This window comes from Raphanus sativus, unplaced genomic scaffold (assembly GCF_000801105.2).
Source record: "Raphanus sativus cultivar WK10039 unplaced genomic scaffold, ASM80110v3 Scaffold0163, whole genome shotgun sequence".
Taxonomy (NCBI): domain Eukaryota; kingdom Viridiplantae; phylum Streptophyta; class Magnoliopsida; order Brassicales; family Brassicaceae; genus Raphanus; species Raphanus sativus.
Genome location: NW_026615483.1, coordinates 30,001 through 57,157, shown reverse-complemented (window position 1 = coordinate 57,157; position 27,157 = coordinate 30,001). Strand labels below are relative to the sequence as shown.

The 27,157-nt window shown below is 40.6% G+C and overlaps 1 protein-coding gene across 1 annotated transcript; it reads left to right on the top strand.

The window, feature by feature from the left end:
* The first annotated feature begins 1,483 nt into the window (after positions 1-1,483).
* Positions 1,484-2,542, top strand: LOC130501320 (uncharacterized). The gene has a single exon (XM_056996212.1). The coding sequence runs from the start codon at positions 1,484-1,486 to the stop codon at positions 2,540-2,542; it is 1,059 nt and encodes a 352-aa protein (XP_056852192.1).
* The last annotated feature ends 24,615 nt before the right edge of the window (positions 2,543-27,157 follow it).

Below are 27,157 nucleotides of genomic sequence, written 5' to 3'. Positions count from 1 at the left end.
GAATCATCTGGATAGAAGGTGGGATATCTTCTTGCTCAAAACATTTATGAGATTTATTCAACTTCTGTTGTAAACCAGATGGTTTAAGGATTGCTCATAACCAGATGGTTCAACAAATCGAGATTGTACTAAACCGAGATTGTACTAAACCGAGATTGTACTAAACCGAGATTGTACTAAACCGAAATTTATTAAACCAACAATGTGTTAATGGGTTGGGCCTTGTTTCTCCTTTTATTGTGAAGTGGCGATTTCTTAACTTAAGTTAAGAAAGTCCCACATTGCTTAACTTTGTAATAGGCGGCCAAACTCCGACCTATATAAGGAGAGCCTTGTTTGCTTATGAATAACATCTCATTCTTTCACAAACAAAGCATCCGATCTCTCTCTCTCTCTGGTTCGATTAGTTCTTAAGCAAGAACACTAGGATTAGAACACGTTATCAGCACGATCTTGCTCAAGATCAACCAACTCGGAGACCATCATAAACCCTAGCCGCCGCCAACCACTTCTCTCTCTAAGATCTTTTACATTCAATTTTTTCTTAGATCTTAAACTAATCATACTTTGAATCCTTTCTTTGTTTGATTGATTAAGGTTTCTAAGAAAGGAACCAAGGAGAAAAATTGGCAAAGTAAAAGGTTAGATCTCAAAACCCTAATCTTACTTGCAGCTCAAGTTTATTTCGGTTTCATTCTTTTTATGTTTGAATCCGATTTTTAAAAAGGTTTACGATTTTATTAAAGTTGATCTAGTTCTTTTTTAAAAACTTATAAATCGATTTTATTAAATCTTATAAACTCTATTAGATCATATTTGATCAGATCCGAAATTCTAAACCTAAACCCTAAAATTTCGGATCCCAAAACCCTAAAATCCCTCATAACTTTAGTTTTGTATAAGACAACAAGCAATACCCCTTTTAAAGGATGACACGCTATATGTCTAAACAAAACATAATCTATGTTTAACCAAAACTTAAAATCTGATTTGAATCTTTAAAATCTAATCCTTAAAAGTTAAAATCAGATTAAAAGAAACTTTAAATCCTAAGAAAATTTTAAGCATGTGATAACATGACTTTCATTTTGTATAAGACAACAAGTGATACCCCTTATTAAAGGATGATACGCTATATGTCTAAAACAAAATTAGTCTTATGTTTCCACATTCTTTGATCAATGATCCACACCATTGTGTGGTTAGATCTTGATTTTTTAGTCAATGATCCATACTACTTAGTATGGCTAGAAAATATGGTCGATGATGTGTACCTTCCGGTATGACTAGACCACAGGCCATATTGGTCGATGATATGTACCTTCCGGTAAAACTAGCCCACAGGCTGCATGAGTCAATGATGTGTACCCTAGGTACGACCAAGACCATGCCCTCATCCATCTTATTTTTAAAGCAAGTTGATGGATGAATTATAAGAAAATAAAATTTTCTAAAGACCTAAACACTCTGATCTTTGTTTCAGATGGCCAAAATCGCAAATTTGGATTTTGCACCTCTAACTGTGAGGGGTGACAATTACCTACAATTGGCACTAGATGTCGAGATTTCTCTTGGAGCCAAAGGCCTAGAGCATTGTATTGTTCCTCAGAACAAAGCTACTAAGAAAGAGAACTCTAAGACCCTCATGCTCATCCGTCATCACATTGAGGAGAGCTTAAAAGCTCAGTACCTCACAGTAAGTGATCCATACGAGTTATGGAAAGAGCTTCAGATGAGATATGATCACCAGAAGACCTTGATTCTTCCGGGTGCCACCTATGAGTGGATTCATCTCAGGATTGAAGACTTTAAGTCTGTGAATGAGTACAACTCAGCCATGTTTAAGATAGTCTCAAAACTGAGGCTATGCGGCGAGACTGTAACTGATAAGCAGTTGTTGGAAAAGACTTTCCAGACAATGCCCTCAAGCAATATGTTGATTCAGCAACAATACAGACAGAAAGGTTTTAAGACCTATAGTGAGCTCATCTCATGTCTATTGCTTGCAGAACAGAACAACGAGCTGCTCTTGAAGAACATTGAGCTTAGACCACCTGGATCTAAGCCTGTCCCTGAGGCAAATCATACCTCAAATGAGCCTAATGATGGTGCTGAAGCCAACCATGTCCGATATGACCCTAAGGGCCGCGGATCCTCATATGGAAGAGGACGTGGCCGTAAAGGTTATGGGCGAGGACGTGGACAAGGTGGCAACAGCAAAGGGCGTAACACCCCTTATGACCGTCCAAACCAGTCCAATAATGGACAAGGTAAAGGCAGAGGCAATGGGACTTCTTCAAAGCCACAGAATCCTGCGAGCTCACCTTGCCATAGATGCGGAATGATGAATCATTGGGCAAAGAATTGCCGCACAGCCAAGCATCTGGTCGACCTCTATCAAGAGAGTCTTAAGGCAAAGAATCCGGAAGCACACATGGTGTACAAGGATGGTGAGGACGATTTTGATCATGACAAGGACGACCTCATGGACTTTGAGACTTCAGACATACTCACTATGCTGAAAGATGATCCAGTCGAATAAAGTGATGCATCAAACGATTTGTGTTCGAATGCTTTTGGTGTTTTTAGGCTTTAAGAAATTTTTTTAAGTGCTTTTTGCATTCTATGTTTTATTTTAAGAATAAACTATGTTTACTTTCATTTTCAATAATAATATGAATGATTCAGATTATATTTTATTGTCTAGAATGAAAGGAAGTATGGACACACTTGTGGTTGACAGTGGAACAAGCCACACGATTCTTAAGGATAAGAAATTCTTTGTTAATCTAACATTGAAAGATGCCAATGTGAGCACAATAGCTGGTGTATCATCACTAATCAAAGGCCACGGCCAAGCTTATGTCTTGTTACCAAATGGGACACATCTAGAAATAGATGAAGCATTGTATTCTCCAAACTCTAAAAGAAGCCTGTTGAGCTTTAAAGACATTCGCAAGAATGGTCTTCATATTCAAACGAGTGGAGAAGGAGCCAAAGAGTTCTTAAACATCTTTGAGCTCGACCAAGACCATAAGAAGGTCTTGGAAATGATACCAGCTGTATCCACTGGTCTTTACCATGCTCAGATCAGTGCGGTCGAAGCCAATGCTATATCAATAAGCAAAGAGTTCAAGGAGAACTTTGCTTTATTGCACGACCGGCTAGGGCATCCATGAACATCTATGATGCGTAGACTTATTCTAAATTCTAATGGTCATAACCTTAAAGGTAGACGAGTTGTTCCTAAAATCCATACATGTGTACCTTGTGCACAAGGAAAACTCCAAGTCCGACCATCACCAGTCAAATTGACAAAGGAAACCATAGGTTTTCTGGAAAGAATACAAGGTGACATCTGTGGACCAATACACCCACCAAGTGGGACGTTTAGGTACTTCATGGTACTCATTGATGCGTCCACAAGATGGTCCCATGTGTGTCTATTATCCACATGGAATCTAGCCTTAGCTAGACTTCTTGCTCAAATCATCAGATTGAAAGCACACTTTCCAGACTTTCCTTTGAAGACTATACGTCTTGATAATGCTGGTGAATTCACTTCCCAAGCCTTTTATGAGTACTGTATGTCCATGGGGGTGACAGTTGAACACTCCGTGGCACATGTCCATACACAGAACGGCCTAGCCGAGTCCTTTATCAAAAGGATTCAGATGATTGCTAGACCTTTACTCATGAAAAGTAATCTTCCAGTCACAGCTTGGGGACATGCAGTATTGCATGCTGCGGAATTAATACGCATCAGACCATCTAGTGAGCATAGATATTCACCATCCCAGCTCCTCATGGGTCGAGAGCCAGACATCTCCCATCTTAAGACTTTTGGATGTGCTGTTTATTATCCAATAGCTCCACCACAAAGAACAAAGATGGGAGCTCAGAGAAGGATGGGAATATATGTTGGATATGATTCTCCCTCAATTATAAAATACCTCGAGCCAACCACGGGTGATTTATTTAAGGCCAGGTATGCAGATTGCCACTTTGTGGAATCTGAGTATCCAACATTGGGAGGAAATAATAGCAAGCTGGTAAAAGAAATTACATGGAATCATAAATCCCAAGCATGGCAAGATCCTCGAACTCAAATCTGTGATCTTGAAGTTCAGAAGATTATACATCTTCAAGAGCTAGCTAACAAATTGCCAGATTCCTTTGCTGACCCAAATAGAATGACCAAGTCATATATACCAGCTGCTAATGCACCAATAAGAATTGATGTCCACAAGGGACAAAATCAAGTTGCTACAGAGTCTAAGACACATCTGAAACGTGGTAGACCAATTGGTTCCAAAGATAAGAATCCTCGCATAAGTAAGAAAGGTGCTAAACAGACCGTGGGCAAGGGGGTGAAGGAGCTGGTCGATGTGGTCGATCCGTCCGTCCAAAAGGACCGAGACATGGACGAGCCAACGTCCGGACATGGGCTGGGCGTACCAGCATCCTCAGACATGAACATTGGCACGGTTGCTAAGGGGCCTAATGAGATTTGGGACGCCAAAACTCAGGGTTCTGAACCACCTGACAATGAAGAGATCTCTATAAACTATGTCATGTCTGGAAAACAATGGAACAGAAAACATGTCGACATGGATGATATATTTGCATATCATGTAGCACTTGAGATCATTGAAAATGATGAGGATCTAGAACCCACGTCCATTTATGAATGCATGCAAAGAAAAGATTGGCTTAAGTGAAAAGAAGCCATAAACGTGGAGTTAAACTCTTTCAAGAAGAGAGGTGTTTTTGGACCAATACTCCTAACACCACACAATCTAAAACCAGTGGGTTACAAATGGGTCTTTGTGAGAAAGAGAAATGAGAATGGTGAAGTCGTGAGGTATAAGGCCCGACTTGTTGCACAAGGATTCTCACATAGACCAGGAATCGATTATGAGGAGACTTATTCTCCCGTGGTGGATGCAACAATATTCAGATTCCTTATAAGTCTGGCCATAAGAGAAAATCTTGATTTACGGTTAATGGATGTAGTAACCGCATATCTTTATGGACCACTGGACAATGACATATACATGAAAGTACCAGATGGTATTGAAATACCTAAGGATGCTAAAGGTTCTCGAGAACAGCATTGCATCAAGCTTAACAAAGCTTTGTACGGATTGAAACAATCTGGTCGTATGTGGTACAACAGATTGAGTGAGTACTTACTGAAAGAAGGCTACAAGAATGATCAAGTAAGCCCATGTATATTCATTAAGAAATCCGGCCAAGGCTATGTGATCATGGCCGTGTATGTTGATGATCTAAACATACTTGGAACAGCCAAAGAGATTTCCCAAACAGTCGAATATCTCAAGAAAGAATTTGAGATGAAAGATTTGGGAAAAACCAAGTTTTGCTTGGGACTACAGATTGAACATCTTAAGGATGGAATCCTTGTGCATCAAAAGACCTATACTGAAAAGGTTCTTAAAAGGTTCAACATGGATAAGTGTCATCCACTTAGTAGTCCCATGGTTGTAAGATCCTTTGGTCTAGACACTGATTCGTTTAGACCTAAGGCCGAGGATGAAGAGGTCCTTTGTCCAGAGTATCCTTACCTAAGTGCCATTGGAGCCTTGATGTACTTGACTACACATACTAGGCCGGACATCTGTTTTGCTGTGAGCCTATTGTCCAGATTCAGTTCATGTCTGACCATGAGGCATTGGAATGGGATCAAACACATTATAAGATACCCACAAGGAACTAAGGATGTAGGTTTATTTTATGCTAACCAAAACAAAGAAGATTTGGTTGGTTTTGCTGATGCAGGCTACCAGTCCGATCCACACAGTGCTAAGTCCCAGGCCGGCTATGTTTTTACATATGGAGGCACGGCCATTTCATGTAAATCAGTCAAGCAGACAATATCAGCCACATCATCTAATCACTCGGAGATATTGGCGATCCATGAAGCAAGCAGAGAGTGTGTCTGGATGAGACTCATGACACACCATATTCGGACAGCATGTGGAATCACGAATGGTAAAGACGAGCCGACTGTTCTTTATGAAGACAATGCGGCCTGCATAGCTCAGCTCAAAGATGGATACATCAAGGGTGACAAGACTAAGCACCTTCTCCCCAAGTTCTTCTTCACCCACGATCTACAGAAAGAAGGAGAGGTCAAGGTACTCCAAGTCAGATCAAGCGAGAACTCAGCCGACCTCTTCACTAAGGCATTACCAACATGCACGCTCAAGAAGCTTATGCAGCAGATTGGTATGCGGTCACTGAGAGACCTTCAGTGATGTTCACTTCAGGGGGAGTAATGCGGCTGTACTCTTTTTCCTACCCATGGGTTCCCTTTTTACCACATTGGGTTTTGGGTTTACTATGGAAAGGTTTTAACGAGGCAGTATTCCAAACGTATTACAAGCCCTAGACGGTTATGGCATTCAGGGGGAGTGTTGTAAACCAGATGGTTTATGGATTGCTCATAACCAGATGGTTCAACAGATCGAGGTTACACTTAACCGAGATTGTACTAAACCGAGATTGTACTAAACCGAGATTTGTTAAACCAAACATGTGTTAATGGATTGGGCCTTGTTTTTCCCTTTATTGTTAAGTGGCGATTTCTTAACTTAAGTTAAGAAAGTCCCACATTGCTTAACTTTGTAATAGGCGGCCAAACTCCAACCTATATAAGGAGAGCCTTGTTTGCTTATGAATAATATCGGAAACTAGCCGTTGGAGTGATTGTGGGGATTTGCAAAGGGGGAGCTTGAATAATCTTGAACCTGGACGGTTTCAAGGGATAACTGAGCTTCTTGGGAATCTTCTTTACTGCTTGGAAGGAGCTGATCACGTCCAGAAATGAATGGTAAAAGAGCTGTTGGAGTTTAAATCCTTGAAACCCCAAATAAGGCAACTGTGGCCATAAATAGATCCTCCTGATCCAATGCTTGCTGGTGTATGGTGAAATGGTGGAATGATCTTCTGGATGGTTGGATATGTACTCTGGATGTCTCTGATCAAGTGGGAACTCTCCTGGTCACCATAACTTGGTTTGACTAAGATTAAACCGGTGAGACTCCAAATCAGGCAAGTGCAGAACTGGTTTGTCCGGTTTTGGAAAATTGATTGCATCTTGGTTTTTCCTGAACCAATTCTCTTGATTTCGGGCTTCCTGGAAAGATAAGAAACTCTTCTTCAAGCCCATGATTGATTCAGGAGAATGCCGCTTTATGGTTGGGCTGAAATCCACTTCTAAGGGCTGATACTTGCAACTGGATGGGCTGGAGAAACTAAAGATTGTAAAATCCATAACTTCTTGATCCGTGAAGTCTTGAAATTCCAAGTCTCAGGGATTCCTTGATGAGTTAGCCTTGTTGTAAAATTGGTTTCATGAGAAACCTCCTTCTGATGGTCGAGATAGCCTTCTTTTACTGAACCTCTATCGCTGGTGGCTCCAAGGTGGTCGGTTTGGATAGCTTGGTTGAACTCTGGTTCGACCACTGATTTGATGGCCGCATCATACCCTCTCCCTTGAAAAAGTTTCGACCTCGAAACTGGATAACCTGTTGCACCAAGATAGAGCAAGTCAGGTTTCATCCTCTTTTGAGATTCTAGGGCCCTACCTTGATATTTGATCGGTTTGATCTTTGATGGCACATCTGGTGGCTCTCCTTTGAGTAGGAACGACAAGAATACTCCTCTGCTGTGATCTTGTTATAATATCCATTGTGTGGATGAACCATAACCAAGTACTTAACCAAGTACTAGACAAGTCCAACAAGTACAAGAGCAAGTCCAAGGAGGTTTACATCCGGTTTACTTCGGTCCGTCTACATTCCGGTTCGAGATTAGAAGACTCAGTCAACCTCGTTATCATCACCTTGACCAAGTCTTCATGTATGACATCAATGTAGTCAAGAGTAGTTAATGTGTAGATTTACTTCCTTGTAAAGCATTTGTAAACCCTTGTACAAATCAGTATATAGTGTGGTGTTGGCTAATGAGAAATACACACAACATTCCTCACAATTCACTCTCCACATTTCACACAGATTACAACACGTTATCAGCACGAAAGTTCTCTCCACCTGAAAAGTCTCTCTCCACCTGAGCTCTCTTTTCCGGCCATCTTTTCCGGCCAGAAAATCCTATATTCAGGCGCAACTTTAAACCGCCGTATCTCTCAAACCCTGTGGATCCAGACGACGATCTACCTATCAATCTGAAGCCCAAGACGAGAGGAATCCGTTGCCGTAGACGGCTTGTCCATCGGATCTCTGACGCGTCGTCAATCGCATAAACAATCCGCGCCGCTGACTCATGGTTTTCCGGCCAGCTCCTCCACCTCTCTCTCAACAAGCTCATCCGTGGATCAGCTCTTTCTCATGGTGGTCCTTTCAGATTCATTTGGTGAAAAGGTAAACAAGATCAAAACTTTAAAATATAAGAACACCATTATATCTGTAAAGAAATCTAAGGATCTATATGAATCCATAATATTAATCTTGTTTCTATGATCCATTGATCCATAAGAAACTTGATTCTGAATTATTTTGAATCCATCAAAGTTATAATTCTCTAAAGGTTCTGAGTATCTCAAATAAAATAAAAACATATTAAAATACCTAAAGATCTATATGAATCTTGTTTATAAAAACTTATGAACCATAAACTATTAGAGATAGCTTAAAACCTATGGATGCTTTGGCCAATTTACCAGATGTGAAACATGAATGTATAATCTGGCCAAAAAAAAAAATCCATGAATCCATTTATGTGCCACTTTCGGCCAGATCTCCCAAATTCAGTCAACCCATCCATAAAATCGAAATTAAAATCATTCATTGCATATCCTTGACCATTAATATTTATTTTGTATCTGTCAAGAGTTTTGAAAATTATTTTATGATGATTAGATCTTTTATTGAATATTGATCATATAGGTTGATAATTGAACCAACCTTGAATAGATTTCATATCATATTGAATATTGATCATTTAGGTTGCTAGTTAAATCTTGATCTAGTACCATCCTTGAACCTAGTGATTGAACTTTTTTTCTGATCATGTTGCATAAGCATTAGATCAAACTTGTATCATCTTGAACCAACTTTGAATGCAATTGTCATATTGTTTAAAATCTGACCATACATAATTGTCATATTTCTAAGTCTGAATTTATGTTTGCATTTCATTGAGAATCCTGATAATATTTCATATAAATTAAAATGGTTCATATTGCTTGCATCTAAATGATTCACACTGCTTGCATATAATTATACCAAATCGGTTTTCATTTAAACTTAGCATGTTTGCTTTGACTGAAATTATAAACCTGTTTAAACCGATCAAACATGGATAAGTAAATTGTTAGATCATTCAGATATCATGAACTGATCATTTCCATGCATCTTCTTGTCATATAGTTTTATTAAAACTAAAGCATGCTTGTCTTTATTAAAATATAACCAGCTTTGAAACCAATTGATTAAAAATCTAATTGAATTTTGGTTACCTGAAAATTTTAAATTTTCTTGTCTTGGTTTACCCTGTAAAGGGGGGAAGGGATCAATTATTATTTTATGATCTTTGAAAATCAAATATCCTCATAATCACATATAAATTGCTTAGGTCCAATGCTTAGGACAGAACATACATCTGATTAGTTCTTTATCCATGCATTTATCATTCGACCATTGTGATCCTGCTTGATCCCATTTTCATGATTGATCCTTATTCAAATCCTAATGGGCCTTAATACCCTATATATATATATATATATATAATCAATCCAACATGAATTATAATTAAAAGGATCACTAGATGCAGTGATCAATTGATCATTGTCATACTAGAATTTCTTAAAGCAATTATAATATATGATTTGGGGGGAAGCCTTATTAAAATCATTATTAAATCATATAAATTAAATCATATAAGTTATGGCTCCTATTGCTTACATAAATTCTTGATGCTTGAAAGCAATGTTAAACATTTAGATGTTGAAAATCATCTTGAAATCTAAATCTTGGTGACTGTATCTAAATTTCTCACTTTTGAGATATATACAAGGCGATTTTCTTAATCATACGCCATCACCTTACTGAAAGTTTTAATGATCAATATCTCACTATTGAGAATCCTCTGGACCTTTGGATATAACTGAAATCCAGATATGATCACCATAGTACGGTGCTATTACCAAAGGTCCTATATGATTTGAGGGACCTAAAGATCCAAGACTATAAGTCTGTGGATGAGTATAACTCGGCTCTATTCATGATAGTCTCAAAGTTGAAACTGTGTGGAGAGACTATCACATATGCTGACATGTTAGAGAAGAAATTCTCTACATTCCACAAGCAATGCTTTGCTTCAGCAATAATACCGAGAAAAGGGTTCCTCCACATATGCAAATTTAATCTCTTGTTTGTTGCTTGCTAAGCAAAACAATGAGTTACTCATGAGGAATAGTGAGATGAGGCCTCCTGGATTTTAAGGCATTTCCCAAGGCACATACGGCCACAGAGCCATATGAAAGAGTCAAACTATGGCCATGTGAAAGGCCATGGAAGATGGCAAGAGTATGCGTGGATATCACCCACAGTCACTCCATAGTCGAGGCCGAGGCCAAGGTTATAAACCTAGCCATGGGTATACGTCCGATTTTAGTACCCATGCCTCGACCAAATCTGATTGCCATCGGTGTCAGATGAATAATCATTGGGCCAACCGATGTAGAACTCCGAAACACCTTATTGAACTCTACCAGGAGAGCATAAAGGGATAGAACCTTATGGCCCATTGGGTCCATCTAGATGGTGCGAATGATTTCGACCATGAGAATGATAATCAGCTTGAATACGAGACTTCATATTGCCTTAAAGAGGCCAATTTGATTTCAACATCATTTTACTTTGTCTTTGTTCTCTATAGTGGACCAAGTCACATTACATTAAGAGACCAAAGATATTTTATTCAAGGTCATGGCTAGTCCAACCTCATGATGCCTAAAGACATGCATCTAAAAATCTCTGATGCATTACATTCCCCATAAATCAAAGTAAAATTTATCAAAGTTTCAAAGACATTCATATGAATGGTCTACATATTGAAACTATGGGCAAAGGAAAGAAAGGATTCCTTATGATTTATGAAAATTCCCAAGACCAAAGGAAAGTCCTAGAGACTATACCTACTATATCTATAGGCCTTCATTGAGCCAAGATAAATATGATTGTGGGTTAATACCCCAAATCACTTTCCAAAGAGTTCAGAGAAGCCTTTAAAATATGGCACGATATGCTCGGCCATCTAGGCTCTATTATGATGCATAAAATACTCTTGAATTCAACTGGACATTCCTTGAAAGAAAGGAAAAGTAGTCCGACCAAGGCATTGCCTAAAAGGCATTATATTCACCATATAAGGCCCATTGAGTTAAGAAGAAAATATGGTTTCCAACAATGGGCAAAAGGGAATAAGAGTACCTAAATTAAAATCGCCTAAGTGGTCGAGACTACATTCTCTTTTTTTTTTTTTTTTTTTTTTTTTTTTTGTCGACTTCCCATCTAAGCTAGATCAAGTGGAGAGCAGACGATTCGATTCTCCGAGGAGCCTCTCCATCTGTCCGGGTCTGATCTATATGGGAGAATATATGACCTCTGGTCCTTGCTTCTTTCGCTAGTGCATCTGCACGGCCGTTCCGTTCCCGAGGAATATGAGAAAGACTCACATCCTCAAAATCTTCATGTAGCTTCTGGAGCATCTCAACCTCTATTTTAAACGATGGCCAGTCCATCGGGTTTGTGGTAATGTCCACCAGGTCCGAGCAGTCCGTCATGAACCGAACCGAGGTTATCCCTCTATCTCGCATACATGCGGCTGCCCAAAGTAAGCCCTCCATCTCAGCGTGTAGAGCTGAGAGGCTCCTATTGCACGCCCGTAGACCAAAGTATTCAATGCCCATTTGATCCTTGAGACTCCACCCTAAGCCACTAACGTTGCCATTATTGATCCATGATGCATCAATTTGACAAGTAGGGATTCGGGGGGTCCAAGGGGGCATTGTCTCAACTACTGTATCAGGGAGATCATCGGTCTCTTCGGTTTCCTCCTCCTTTTCATTTGCCTTCCTCCAACACTCCGCCTCGAGGGACGCATGTCGAAGGGTGTCCATGGGGGATATGTCTTTCCCATTGAAGAGTTTGTCATTCCTAGCCTTCCAAATAAACCAACAGATCCATGGAAAGGTATCGAATTGTGGTCTCAAGGGAGCCACCTCTTTGCTCGTCCAAAATAGGAGATACATGTTTTGGTAGATCGATGTACACGGGAAGTAACCCGGAAGGGACGGATAGTCCGATAAAGCCCACACCTGTAGGGCTGGTGGGCATTCAAAAAGGAGGTGATTAATTGACTCTACTGGGCCAGCACATCTAGGACAACTTCTATCGGTGCCCAGGTGTCTATATGTGAGCCTCTCTGCCGTCGCCACCAGCCCGAGATAGCCTGCCACAAGAAGTGCTTCATTTTACTTGGGGCCTTAATCGTCCACACCTTACTCTGCAGCCTCGTGATACTTGGTTCTAAAACCATCTCTTGCGTAAGGCTCAACTTGGTCGAACTAAATAGATCATATCCGGTTTTGACGGAATAAACTCCAGACTTCGTGTGGTTCCAAACATATCCATCCGGGGCGCTAGATCGAGAGATCTTTAGTCCAAGTATCAATGGAATATCGTCTGGGTGAAAGAATTGGTGTAACAGCTGGATATCCCATTCCTTGGTATCATTCCTTATAAAAGACTGAACAAGGAGTTGGGGCAGTCTGTACACAATGTGATCGGCAGGTCTAGGAGGACGTGCCGAGGACTACATTCTCTATTGATCTAGAGATCAATATGATATTAGGCAAATAGCCAAGGTAATCATGTTTGATTCACCTACGAAAATTATCACTTAGATGGCATTTCCATACTTAGCCATCCGAATTATGATGCAAAGATTTAAGGGCACAAAAGCTATCCCATAAGATCTCACGTTTGTGCAATATATATCTATGCACAAGGGAATTTATTGTCCCAAGCACCACGAATTAGAGTATGTTCATGAGCGGGAGTGAGGACATATCCCATGATACATGACCATACTAAAATCCGTGAAACATGGTCCACAACCATATTACATATTGGTTGATTCGATATAAAGACCATTACCTATAAGGTTCAAAATCTAAAAGTCCATATGCTTGGGGACATCATGAGTTATAAAAGATTAACTTGCATCAGGCCATAGATATTATATCAGGCCATATAAGTGATAATAAATATTCCCACCTCATACTAATACGGGTCATGAGTCCAGACATATATCATATTAAGATATTATGAATTAAGATATTATGAATGAATCCACCACAAATATATGTGCCATCTAAGATCAGATGATCTTAGAATCTCATAAGGAGGATTGGGAATATATGTTGGATATATATTATGAATATACTTTCTCCATAAGTTTAAAAGAAACCTTGAGCCAAAATGGGTGATTTAATCATAGGCCAAGGAACAAGGATTACATAAAATTTAGGAATCCCAATATCCAACATTTGATAGGAGAAAAGTAATAAGCTGGTAAAGAATGGTATCAACCATCATTGTCTTGGAAAAGATCCTCGGACTAGAAAAAAATTATAGACGTCCATATGCTACAATGATAGCAAAATAAAAGGCCAGACACATTGACCCGAGAAAGAATGACTATGTCATCCCAGCTTAGCACCACACGGTTTTGATGTCTTAAAGACACAACCAAGTTGCTACAGAGTCTAAATATAAGACCGGATTGGTTCCAAAGATAAAAGACCTCAGAAATTAAAGAAAGGTGCAAAAGGAAACCGAGGTCATAGATTGTCCAGACAAGGCCGAAATGGCCATGCCTAAGGTACCCACTAATGGGGCTCGGGACGCTGAGCCTCTTGGTACTGAAGACATTGATAAAGAGATCTCAATTAATTATTTGATGTCTGGAAGGAACCATATATATATAAATGTGTCGACACATACATTCATAGAAAAAGCGCAAACATGTAGCACATGAATAATGAATCGAGGATCATGAACCCACACAAGAGTACTCATAATAATGAATAAAGAAAGAAACGTGGGGTTTCTAAAAGGGATATATAAAGGCGTGTTGTATTGGCCATAAATATGTAAACGCCATATGATTCCCAGTGAATAGATAAATCCTGAAAGAAGGATAAAATCGTGAGACAGACCAAGGGAGGTCTATATAATCCAAAGTGGTGGATAATACTACATATGTCACTACATATAATGTCTGGAAGAAATTCAAAAGATGTAGTATGCTATATATGACCCACTGGATGATAATAATATTATTGGTACCTAAAAGGTTTACCAAAAATGTATTGAGCTCAGAATCATAAGATGAGAAAAGAAGTTCTCATGAACAGCATTTTCCTAAAGCTGTCCCGGGACTGAATTAAATTGCTACATATAAGCAAATGAAGAGTTCTATAAGAACAGTTCAAATCAGTCTATAGAGGAATTTTAAATTCCTTGTGTTATACTAACCAGCCTAAGATAGGTTAAATGGTTATTCATGAAACCTTAGAAAGGTTATAGACCATCACCACAAATTAACCAAATTTGGTAATACTTATGGTTGGTCAAAATTCTCAGCATGAACCAACCAAGCTGTGGTATGAATGAATAAGCTATCATAAAGATAAGCTATAAGATCAAAGTTCATCTTTGAACAAAAGGTGTAGGACCGCATTATGCGTCCATATGCAACCCAACGGGTCCGACCATATTATAAGATTTGGTCCATGATAAAGCTGTAGATCATGGATGTCATTAGACATAAATTTGATGATCAATTAGATCAATTCTATGTCATGACCATGTCCGGCCTAGATCAGTCCAATCGTCCATATATATATGTGTACGAATTGCCGGCACACTAAGACTGCAAAATGTCTTAGATCGATCATAGATAAACTATGGATATAAGGATCATGATCTAACCAACATGACATATGTATAAATTGTCTATGGCAAATAATATTATACTCATGAAGCTAAGGCATGTCCATAAGTCCTAAAGAGCTAAGTAGCTCATACTTGATATAATGATGATCCATATTATATAAAGGATCTAAAGTACTAGCCGACCAATATTATGGAAAGGCATATAAGAGTGATTTGGTCAAGGACCATAATCAAACGACCAGAGTATAAAATAGTACATTTTATCTAAAGTACTAAAGTGGTCGATATCAAAGTGGTACATTTTCTAATGTACCATCAGGATTCTAAGAGACATGATATGTCCGAACAATACAAGATTGTTCAAGTAAGAATCCCTGAACATCTATTTAGCAAGTGATGTTCAAATCAGGGGGAGTAATATGTGTTGTACTCTTTTTACTTAAATATGGTTTTATCCCAATGGGTTTTCCTAGTAAGGTTTTAATGAGGCAACATTAAGCATATTATGAACTCATATGGTTATGGCATCCAAGGGGGAGTGTTATAATATTCATTGTGTGGATGGACCATAACCAAGTACTTAACCAAGTACTAGACAAGTCCAACAAGTACAAGAGCAAGTCCAAGGAGGTTTACATCCGGTTTACTTCGGTCCGTCTACATTCCGGTTCGAGATTAGAAGACTCAGTCAACCTCGTTATCATCACCTTGACCAAGTCTTCATGTATGACATCAATGTAGTCAAGAGTAGTTAATGTGTAGATTTACTTCCTTGTAAAGCATTTGTAAACCCTTGTACAAACCACTATATAATGTGGTGTTGGCTAATGAGAAATACACACAACATTCCTCACAATTCACTCTCCACATTTCACACAGATTACAACAGATCTGGCCTTCTGGTGGATGGTGCAGGACCTGGAGGGTCGTCTGGAATCAAGAAGTTGCTGGTGGTAACTTCTTGTTTTACTTTGGCATCTAAACACCTTGAAATCTCCTTGTGCTGATCATCCATGTGATTAGTGACTTCTGTTCCTGAAATAAACTCAAAACTTTTGCCAGGAAACAAGTGCATTATATCTGGGTTTATAAAATTATAAATAGAAAATTTTAAATTCAGATTTACCCAAATAGTTCCAGATAGTTGAAGAATGATTTGCTCTTTGGCAGCATGTGTGCTTTGGATGGTTCTTGCAACTTCTTCAACGTTTTGTGGACAAGTCAGGTGCTGTCCTTGGCTTTCTTTCAACCTCTCAGAACTGTTAGGTTGTCCATCTTCTTGCTTTATACGTGGATCAAAACTCTTTGGCAAAGACAAGTGCATAAATCCAGAATTTGAAAGTTCTAAAGGAACAATACTATCACTTGTTTTACTTTGCTCTGGTTTCAACTCCAATGATGAGCATCCTAATAATTTTCTAGATGGACAATTTACAGCAAAGTGGCCCCTCTTATGATATCTATAACATGTCTGAATTTTAATATTTTTAGAATTAGAGGACTTACTTTGATTTGATGATGCTGGTGGCTTTTGCAAACCTTTTGCCATAGCTTCATCTTTAGCTTGGGGCTTTCTTTTCTCAAGAACTACTTCAGCCTTCTTTTTCCCTGGTTGTAAAGTTCCTTTTGAGGATGGAGATGTTTCTGGTACCTTTATCAACTGGAGTGAACTTAGCTGTGAGCCCTCTTGCTTTTTGACAGTTTTCTTCTTTACAGCTGGTTCTATCTTTTGGGGGCTGTGATGCTGATTAGCTTGCTTGCTTTCTGGCTTAAAGATTGTAGAGGTGCAGTAAGCATAGATTTCGTGGGCATAACACATAGAGGATTGATCTGGATCTTGTTTCACAAACTCCTCATGAATCTCTAGTTTGAAACTCTCCCAAGTATGATCCGGGTCATTGTAATACCATTGAGCATGCTGTTCTCTTTCCCACCATCTTAGAGCAGGTCTAGTGAGGGTCTTAGTGGCATATGACAGCTTCTCTTCTTCTGGGACGTGCTGGCTCTGGAACAAGGTTTCCATGGCGTCCTCCCACTTCAGGTAAGCTTCTTCTCTTTGACCATAACCAAAAAATTACATGGAGTGTGCTTCAAGATCAGTAACATTTCTTCCGGCCTCACTTTCAACTTCTTCCTCTTCAGGCACGCCTAGGTCATCTCCAAGGGTATCAGTCTCATGACTGGGTTGCCTGGTTTCTTCATCACTGATTTGAGAATTAGTTTCCTCATACCATGAACCAAAATTTCGGTTAGGCTGCATAGGAAGTGTTGGTCTCTCCTCATGACCAGAGAATGGTTCTTCATACCATGATCTTTCTTCCATGTTTTGTACAGAGTCTGGTAACTGGTTTAACTCCTCACACTCTGAGTTATCACCAAAGGCATCTTCTGGTTCAGCCTCTTGATCCAAAGTTCCTTCTTCTTCATCATCAGTTTCTCCTAAACTGATATGAGAGTTGGTGTCTTCACACCATGGCCTGGTTTCCTGGTCAGTGTCAGGTTGGGTTTGATCCTCCCATGAGTCTTCTTTGGCGTCCAGTTGGAACTGAGTATCTTCATCAGCCTCATGTTCCAATTTTTCTGACTTCTCTAGACTGTTTTCATCTCCAGCCTCTTCCTGCCATGAATCACTTCCATAGTCTTCTTCTAGGTCAGCCTCTTGTCTGGACCAGTCAGTAGAAATGTCTTCATCTAGGTAAGGATCTGGTGGTACTGGCTCAGGGTCTCCTTCATAAGGATCTTCTTCCAAATCAGTGCTGGAACAATCGGACCATTGGTCATCTTCATAACTGCTTTCTTCATCAAGCATGGATTGCTCTTCTTCCAAAGAGCTATCTTCTTCTTCCATGGTACCTGAGATGAAACACCCACAAAGTAGTTAAGTGTTTTTATAGGAAGTGGCCGAATTTTTTTATGCAACCAGAATATTAGAATGCTATGGACCGACTTTCCTAAAACAATGATGCTAGAAATAATAATATTTTTTTTGAATGCAAAAATGATATGCACGAAATAAATCAGAGTGATATGAAAATATGCAAATAAGAATACTAAGAAAACAAATGCAATGACAATATTTTTTTTTTAAGTGCAATAAACATAAAAAGGAAACAATGATCAAACTAAATGCAAAAATTTAAATATGGCAATGGGAGCTGGTGAGTATGAATGCAAACAACTAGACAACTATTTCAAATGAATTTTCGTGAATCAAAACACCTAAACTCTTTCTCTTTTTTTTTTTTTTAAGAACACAAAATGAAGAAAAAAATGCAAATAACAATTTTTATGGATTTTATTGGTTTTATAAAAAGAGAACAAACAAATAATGAAACAAGAATAGGGATAGAGATGGATTGATATCACCTGATATAGGAGCTTTGAGCTCTGATACCAAATGTTACAGGCTGGGAAGCTGGTCGATGGGTTAGATGGTCGATGGGTCGATCTTATCGGTTAAGATGGAGTTCAGATGGGAAAATGATGAAGATGCCGACTTGCTGTCCTTCTTAAGTCCAATCTATCCTGAAAAAAAAGGGGAAAAACAATGAGTTTATGAATAATAAAAATAAGAACAGAAACTAAAAGATAAAGAGATGGGATGATTGATGAATAGATGTTTGATGATGGAGGATGGATAGATGATGCTGGATAGTTGTGATTGACTCTCTCAATCCTTGGGTTTGATTGACTCTCTCAATCTATGATCTTCAAGGCTCCTGAATCACACAAAGAACCTATGGACCACGAATCAATAGGACAACAAAGAATCACACTTTGAATCCTAAAGACAATTGGTTTTATTCAAAGACAAACTTTGATAAAACAAAACAAACTTTTATAAATTCTTAAGATCGAGGGTGACTACAAATGAAGGACTAAGAGAGCTTATATAATGATCAGAAAGAACTAAACAAAACGTTCATCAAGTAAAAAGAAAGGAAACAAATCTTCAAAGACAAGAAATATCGGAAAGTAGCCGTTGGAGTGATTGTGGGGATTTGCAAAGGGGGAGCTTGAATAATCTTGAACCTGGACGGTTTCAAGGGATAACTGAGCTTCCTGGGAATCTTCTTTACTGCTTGGAAGGAGCTGATCACGTCCAGAAATGAATGGTAAAAGAGCTGTTGGAGTTTAAATCCTTGAAACCCCAACTAAGGCAAGTGTGGCCATAAATAGATCCTCCTGATCCAATGCTTGCTGGTGTATGGTGAAATGGTGGAATGATCTTCTGGATGGTTGGATATGTACTCTGGATGTCTCTTATCAAGTGGGAACTCTCCTGGTCGCCATAACTTGGTTTGACTAAGATTGAACCGGTGAGACTCCAAATCAGGCAAGTGCAGAACTGGTTTGTCCGGTTTTGGAAAATTGATTGCATCTTGGTTTTTCCTGAACCAATTCTCTTGATTTCGGGCTTCCTGGAAATATAAGAAACTCTTCTTCAAGCCCATGATTAATTCAGGAGAATGCCGCTTCATGGTTGGGCTGAAATCCACTTCTAAGGGCTGATACTTGCAACTGGATGGGCTGGAGAAACTACAGATTGTAAAATCCATAACTTCTTGATCCGTGAATCTTTTCTTGAAATTCCAAGTCTCAGGGATTCCTTGATGAGTTAGCCTTCTTGTAAAATTGGTTTCATGAGGAAACTCCTTCCGATGGTCGAGATAGTCTTCTTTTACTGAACCTCTATCGCTGGTGGCTCCAAGGTGGTCGGTTTGGATAGCTTGGTTGAACTCTGGTTCGACCACTGATTTGATGGCCGCATCACTCCTGGTCTTAACTGGCCGGGTCGTGCTCCGTCGCTGTTACTTTGAAGAAATTAGAGTGCTCAAAGCAAGCCTACGCTCTGTATACATTAGCATGGGATAACATCATAGGATTTCGATCCTATTGTGTTGGCCTTCGGGATCGGAGTAATGATTAACAGGGACAGTCGGTGTGATAACCCGCCCTTTGGGGTAAAATGGTCGAGATCGACAAAGTCGGAGTTTAGAGCCAAGCTTTTGGGAATCAAAGGATGAGGAGAAATGTTAAGTTTTGATCATTTCAAACTTAACATGGTTCAGAGAAAATAGAAGATTGGTCGAGCATCAACTCGGTGGTCGAATCGCGGGCGACAACGATGGATCGAGAATTTTCAAAGTACGAGATGGTTGAAGAATTGATCGTGAGTGAACCAGGAGTCAGATAAGCTGCTCTACCATTTTTAAAAGTGACTTGGATTGACCAGACGGTCGTTTTGGAAGCATAACATTTTTGGAAGCACGACGGGATAGAAGCACGACGTTTTCGAAGCATGACGTGACTTAGCCACTAAGTTTTCCCCGAAACTTCGTGTGAGCGGAATATTATTTCAGAGACATTATAAGTTGGAAGCAGGACGGGAATCAAGCAGGACGGGAAGCAAGCATGACGGGAAGCAAGTACGACGGGAAAACCCAAAATCGACCAAAAACCCTGATTTCGGTATTGTCTATTTTTTTTGAGGAAGCCGGAGGCTCGGGAGATATTTTTCTTCAAGTTCAGAATCCTTATGGAGTCTATTAATAATATTCAGAGCATCAGAACGGGAGCGGAAAAATATTCAAGATTGATCGCGGGTCGAAAATTCACCGAAAGGACCGAAACCGCACAAATGGACCGAGAAGCTCGAGGTGGCTTGATCTAAGTGATCAGGACGTGATGTCTATCCATTAACCAGCTGAGTGTCAAGGCAAGCTCGAGGTGTCGCCGTGCATGAAGCAGAAGCATGCAGCTTGACACCCAGAAGTACGACATGTCGCCGTATCTGCAACTTGCGCATGCTGATCGACACCCAGAGGCTCGTGTGTCGCGATGCAAGCACTCCATCCATGCTGAACGCCATCTGGACTGGGATGTGTCTCTCTGCATGTGACTGAGTCATGCAGCAAGACATGTGGAGCACGAGGTGTCGCCGCGCATGCAAGCGGAAGCATGCGGGACGACACACAGGCGCTCGGGTGGTGCGATCTTACTGGTTAGTGTATCCTATATATACCCCACGACCCCTGCCCATTTCATTCATCCTCACACACCAGAAATAACTCCCAAACGTTGCTAGAGAGAGAGAGAGAGAGAAAGTAGAAAAAGAAAGCAAGAGGTTCCGATCTTTTTCGAGCGTTTTAGAGAGTTTTCGAGATCAGATTCTCTACTGATTTCGAGTGAGTGCCTAGGGAAGGCTCTGTCAAAATCAATTCGTCCAAGTCTACCATATTCTCTGATGATCAAGTGGAGGTGCTGTCCAAGGTCAGTTCAGATCCATGGGTTCAGTTCAGTCGAAGATTTGAAGATCGATACTCTGCCGAAAGTCCGAAGAAATAGTCCAGCAGCTAGGGGAGGTTCTGCTCGAGTTGAGTTCTGTCCAGACCAGTATCAGGGGAGGTTCAAGATCAGTCCAGTCCGGTCCATTCAAGATGTCGAGGTTGGGTTTTGGCTAGGTCCTCTCCGATCAACCAGCTTCTTATCGGCAAAGAACACTGTGAGTTATAATCAATTGTTTGTTAAGCTGTTTTCATGCAGGTTCCCGTTATTTGGAAGTTGGATCATGGCAGGAGGCCATGTCTAAACTGAGTAACGGTTTGTTTAGTTAGTAGTAATGGTTAGGTTGTTTGAGTTGATAGCATGCTTAGGAATTGCTTGAGAATCGTAGTAGCATGCTAATCGTTAGGTTGCTTGGTTAATGCGCTTAGATGATATCGTTAGGTTGTTAGATTGCTTGCTTGCTTGGTTGTGTTGATTGTTTTGCAGGGATTGTGATGATGTTGTTAGTACTTTGGAATTTAGGTCATATAGGCCAATTCCGAGTACATATTATTATGATTGAGTTAGTATGGATCTAGGCCATATAGGCTGAATTCCCTATTAGTCTCGTACCAAGGGTTCTAAGTCATATAGGCTGGACTCCTGGTACTATTGGTATGATGTTGGGTTGTGTTGATAGCTTGCCTGATCAGCAATGCTACGCGGCAAGGAAAGTTACGTAAGCATGTCCCTACGCGGCTTGGGAGAGAGGTTGCATAAAGCATGCTCTGTACGGGGAGGTTGCTAGAAAGCATGCTCCGTCATGTGGTATCCTTTGTGGGTATTACATGTTAGTTTGCGGCAAGGAAGGTTGCTAGAGTATGTCCCTACGCGGCTGGGCAGAGAGGTTGCATAAAGCATGCTCTATACGGAGAGGTTGCTAGAAAGCATGCTTCGTCGTGTGACACCTTATCGGGGTTACATGTCAGTTTCATTGGATGTTCTAGCTCGCGTGCCTTTGTGGCTGTGAGTTAGGTGTTCCGTGGTTGAGAAAGTGAGAAGTACGGTTGTGTTATTAAGTATAGCCATAGTGAGGCATTATTAAGTATAGCCATAGTGAGGCATATATTTATTATTATGCTAATGGTGGATTATATTCCGCTGTTTATCTTATTTATGTTAGTCTCGAGTGATTATTATTATTGTGCTTGTGGTTGATTGATTTGCTTGCAGGTTTCCTGTTACTTGAAGTTAGATCCTGGCAGGAGGCCAAGTCTAACTTAGTAACCGGTTTATTAGATAGTAGTTGTGATTGTTGATTGCTGTGTATTGTTTAGTGTAGGCCTGATGTTGGCATGTATGTGTCTGAAGGATTGCTTGTGAAGGGTGGTGGATATTAAAGCTATGTGGTATCATTGGTTGGCCGATCATGTTCTTGTCTGATTGTTGGTCGACCGATTGATGATACTTGTATAGTCTAGATGTCTAACACTACATGAGTATTGAACTCAGGCGTATACATGGTTAACTAGGGGATTATAGCTCACTGAGTAACATTAGGTTACTCATCCATCTCCGTTGTTCTTTTTGCAGGTTTCTTTAGTAGGACGATCGGATAGCTTGGTGCTGGACGTTAGGACCGCCGGTGTAGATTTTCATGCCTTTTGTAAACGGTACCTTGTGAATTGTGTTTAGTTGACTCGATTTGGCATTAGGCCGGGCGCCAGTCTTGAATTATTTTGATGTATGAATATTTCTTTGAATCAATAAAGCAATTGTTTTATATGCGCTTCATGAGTACTCTGATATTTGACTAGTCCGGTCTAACACAACGTTAGGTCGTTGTACGGGTTGAAAAGCCTTAGGCCTCGATCTAACGGAAACCGTTAACTCTAGATACGGGTTGCAAAGCCTTATGCCTGGAGTTAGCGGGACAAGTTAGTGGATGAACTGGTCTAAGTCGTGGAGTAAATTTTGTGACTCTGACCGGATCGTCCCTAGCCCGTCACGTAGCGCTTCCGGACCATGGTGTTGGGTTGGACGGTCAGTCATGTTCTTGTTTGATTGTTGGCTGGCCGGTTGGCCTTTCATCTCCAACCCTTGGCGTTGGTCGCTCCGTCGGTCATGTTCTTGTTTGATTGTTGGCCGGTGGTTCGACCTATGTCTAGGACGGTTCGGGGGTGTTACAGAGGTGGTATCAGAGCATGGTTACGTCCATGCTTCCGGAACTCATGATTTAATCAGTTTTCAAATATTTATCGAGTCAAAAGGAGTCACAAAAGGCATTAGGAAACCGGTCACGTCCAGCGATAGGATTTATTGTTTTAGGAATTAGGATTAGGTTGTGGAGTTTAGAATTGCTAGGTTGTTTGGTTAGCTTTGCGGTTAGTTTTTGTTGTGTTAGTTGTTGACTAACTTGCGTGTGAGTGTTCTTTTAGTTGCAGCTAGTAAGTGTGTTCGTTGATCGGCACTTTAATGGTGGAAGCCTTAAAGTGAAAGGAGTTCAAGGCCAAAAACCCAAAGACGAAGAGATAGAGTGAAGATGGTTCAGAGGACTGGACAGTAGTATGGACTGGACAGATGAAAAGAAGCAAGACCTTGTTGGGAAAGGACTTCAGCAGTATCTGGGTATCAGGATCAAGAATGATCTATCTGAAGGAAAGGATAGTATCATGGGAAATCAGTGCTATGGCAGAGGCAAAGCAAGATGACGCAGTAATCATTCCATTGAAGAGAGATAGAGACGAGTATGGAGACCAAAGAAATCGAAAGGAGACATCAGAGGCAAACCGATGAGAAGCACATCAAGTGATCAAGACCGCGAGATGAAGTAATCCAAGGAGATATTGTCATTCAGAGAGATCATGTCGCGAAGCTGAGCAGTTACACACTTAAGAATTCGAGGACGAATTCTATTAAGGGGGGGAGAATGTGATAACCCACCCTTTGGGGTAAAATGGTCGAGATCGACAAAGTCGGAGTTTAGAGCCAAGATTTTGGGAATCAAAGGATGAGGAGAAATGTTAAGTTTTGATCATTTCAAACTTAACATGGTTCAGAGAAAATAGAAGATTGGTCGAGCATCAACTCAGTGGTCGAATCGCGGGCGACAACGATGGATCGAGAATTTTCAAAGTACGAGATGGTTGAAGAATTGATCGTGAGTGAACCAGGAGTCAGATAAGCTGCTCTACCATTTTTAAAAGTGACTTGGATTGACCAGACGGTCGTTTTGGAAGCATAACATTTTTGGAAGCACGACGGGATAGAAGCACGACGTTTTCGAAGCATGACGTGACTTAGCCACTAAGTTTTCCCCGAAACTTCGTGTGAGCGGAATATTATTTCAGAGACATTATAAGTTGGAAGCAGGATGGAAATCAAGCAGGACGGGAAGCAAGCATGACGGGAAGCAAGTACGACGGGAAAACCCAAAATCGACCAAAAACCCTGATTTCGGTATTGTCTATTTTTTTTGAGGAAGCCGGAGGCTCGGGAGATATTTTTCTTCAAGTTCAGAATCCTTATGGAGTCTATTAATAATATTCAGAGCATCAGAACGGGAGCGGAAAAATATTCAAGATTGATCGCGGGTCGAAAATTCACCGGAAGGACCGAAACCGCACAAATGGACCGAGAAGCTCGAGGTGGCTTGATCTAAGTGATCAGGACGTGATGTCTATCCATTAACCAGCTGAGTGTCAAGGCAAGCTCGAGGTGTCGCCGTGCATGAAGCAGAAGCATGCAGCTTGACACCCAGAAGCACGACATGTCGCCGTATCTGCAACTTGCGCATGCTGATCGACACCCAGAGGCTCGTGTGTCGCGATGCAAGCACTCCATCCATGCTGAACGCCATCTGGACTGGGATGTGTCTCTCTGCATGTGACTGAGTCATGCAGCAAGACATGTGGAGCACGAGGTGTCGCCGCGCATGCAACCGGAAGCATGCGGGACGACACACAGGCGCTCGGGTGGTGCGATCTTACTGGTTAGTGTATCCTATATATACCCCACGACCCCTGCCCATTTCATTCATCCTCACACACCAGAAATAACTCCCAAACGTTGCTAGAGAGAGAGAGAGAAAGTAGAAAAAGAAAGCAAGAGGTTCCGATCTTTTTCGAGCGTTTTAGAGAGTTTTCGAGATCAGATTCTCTACTGATTTCGAGTGAGTGCCTAGGGAAGGCTCTGTCAAAATCAATTCGTCCAAGTCTACCATATTCTTTGATGATCAAGTGGAGGTGCTGTCCAAGGTCAGTTCAGATCCATGGGTTCAGTTCAGTCGAAGATTTGAAGATCGATACTCTGCCGAAAGTCCGAAGAAATAGTCCAGCAGCTAGGGGAGGTTCTGCTCGAGTTGAGTTCTGTCCAGACCAGTATCAGGGGAGGTTCAAGATCAGTCCAGTCCGGTCCATTCAAGATGTCGAGGTTGGGTTTTGGCTAGGTCCTCTCCGATCAACCAGCTGCTTATCGGCAAAGAACACTGTGAGTTATAATCAATTGTTTGTTAAGCTGTTTTCATGCAGGTTCCCGTTATTTGGAAGTTGGATCATGGCAGGAGGCCATGTCTAAACTGAGTAACGGTTTGTTTAGTTAGTAGTAATGGTTAGGTTGTTTGAGTTGATAGCATGCTTAGGAATTGTTTGAGAATCGTAGTAGCATGCTAATCGTTAGGTTGCTTGGTTAATGCGCTTAGATGATATCGTTAGGTTGTTAGATTGCTTGCTTGCTTGGTTGTGTTGATTGTTTTGCAGGGATTGTGATGATGTTGTTAGTACTTTGGAATTTAGGTCATATAGGCCAATTCCGAGTACATATTATTATGATTGAGTTAGTAGGGATCTAGGCCATATAGGCTGAATTCCCTATTAGTCTCGTACCAAGGGTTCTAAGTCATATAGGCTGGACTCCTGGTACTATTGGTATGATTTTGGGTTGTGTTGATAGCTTGCCTGATCAGCAATGCTACGCGGCAAGGAAAGTTACGTAAGCATGTCCCTACGCGGCTTGGCAGAGAGGTTGCATAAAGCATGCTCTGTACGGGGAGGTTGCTAGAAAGCATGCTCCGTCATGTGGTATCCTTTGTGGGTATTACATGTTAGTTTGCGGCAAGGAAGGTTGCTAGAGTATGTCCCTACGCGGCTGGGCAGAGAGGTTGCATAAAGCATGCTCTGTACGGAGAGGTTGCTAGAAAGCATGCTTCGTCGTGTGACACCTTATCGGGGTTACATGTCAGTTTCATTGGATGTTCTAGCTCGCGTGCCTTTGTGGCTGTGAGTTAGGTGTTCCGTGGTTGAGAAAGTGAGAAGTACGTTTGTGTTATTAAGTATAGCCATAGTGAGGCATTATTAAGTATAGCCATAGTGAGGCATATATTTATTATTATGCTAATGGTGGATTATATTCCGCTGTTTATCTTATTTATGTTAGTCTCGAGTGATTATTATTATTGTGCTTGTGGTTGATTGATTTGCTTGCAGGTTTCCTGTTACTTGAAGTTAGATCCTGGCAGGAGGCCAAGTCTAACTTAGTAACCGGTTTATTAGATAGTAGTTGTGATTGTTGATTGCTGTGTATTGTTTAGTGTAGGCCTGATGTTGGCATGTATGTGTCTGAAGGATTGCTTGTGAAGGGTGGTGGATATTAAAGCTATGTGGTATCATTGGTTGGCCGATCATGTTCTTGTCTGATTGTTGGTCGACCGATTGATGATACTTGTATAGTCTAGATGTCTAACACTACATGAGTATTGAACTCAGGCGTATACATGGTTAACTAGGGGATTATAGCTCACTGAGTAACATTAGGTTACTCATCCATCTCTGTTGTCCTTTTTGCAGGTTTCTTTAGTAGGACGATCGGATAGCTTGGTGCTG

What these genes read in the sequence shown, in the direction of transcription:
- LOC130501320 (XM_056996212.1), top strand. Translation starts at nt 1,484, where the DNA reads ATGGCCAAAATCGCAAATTTGGATTTTGCACCTCTAACTGTGAGGGGT.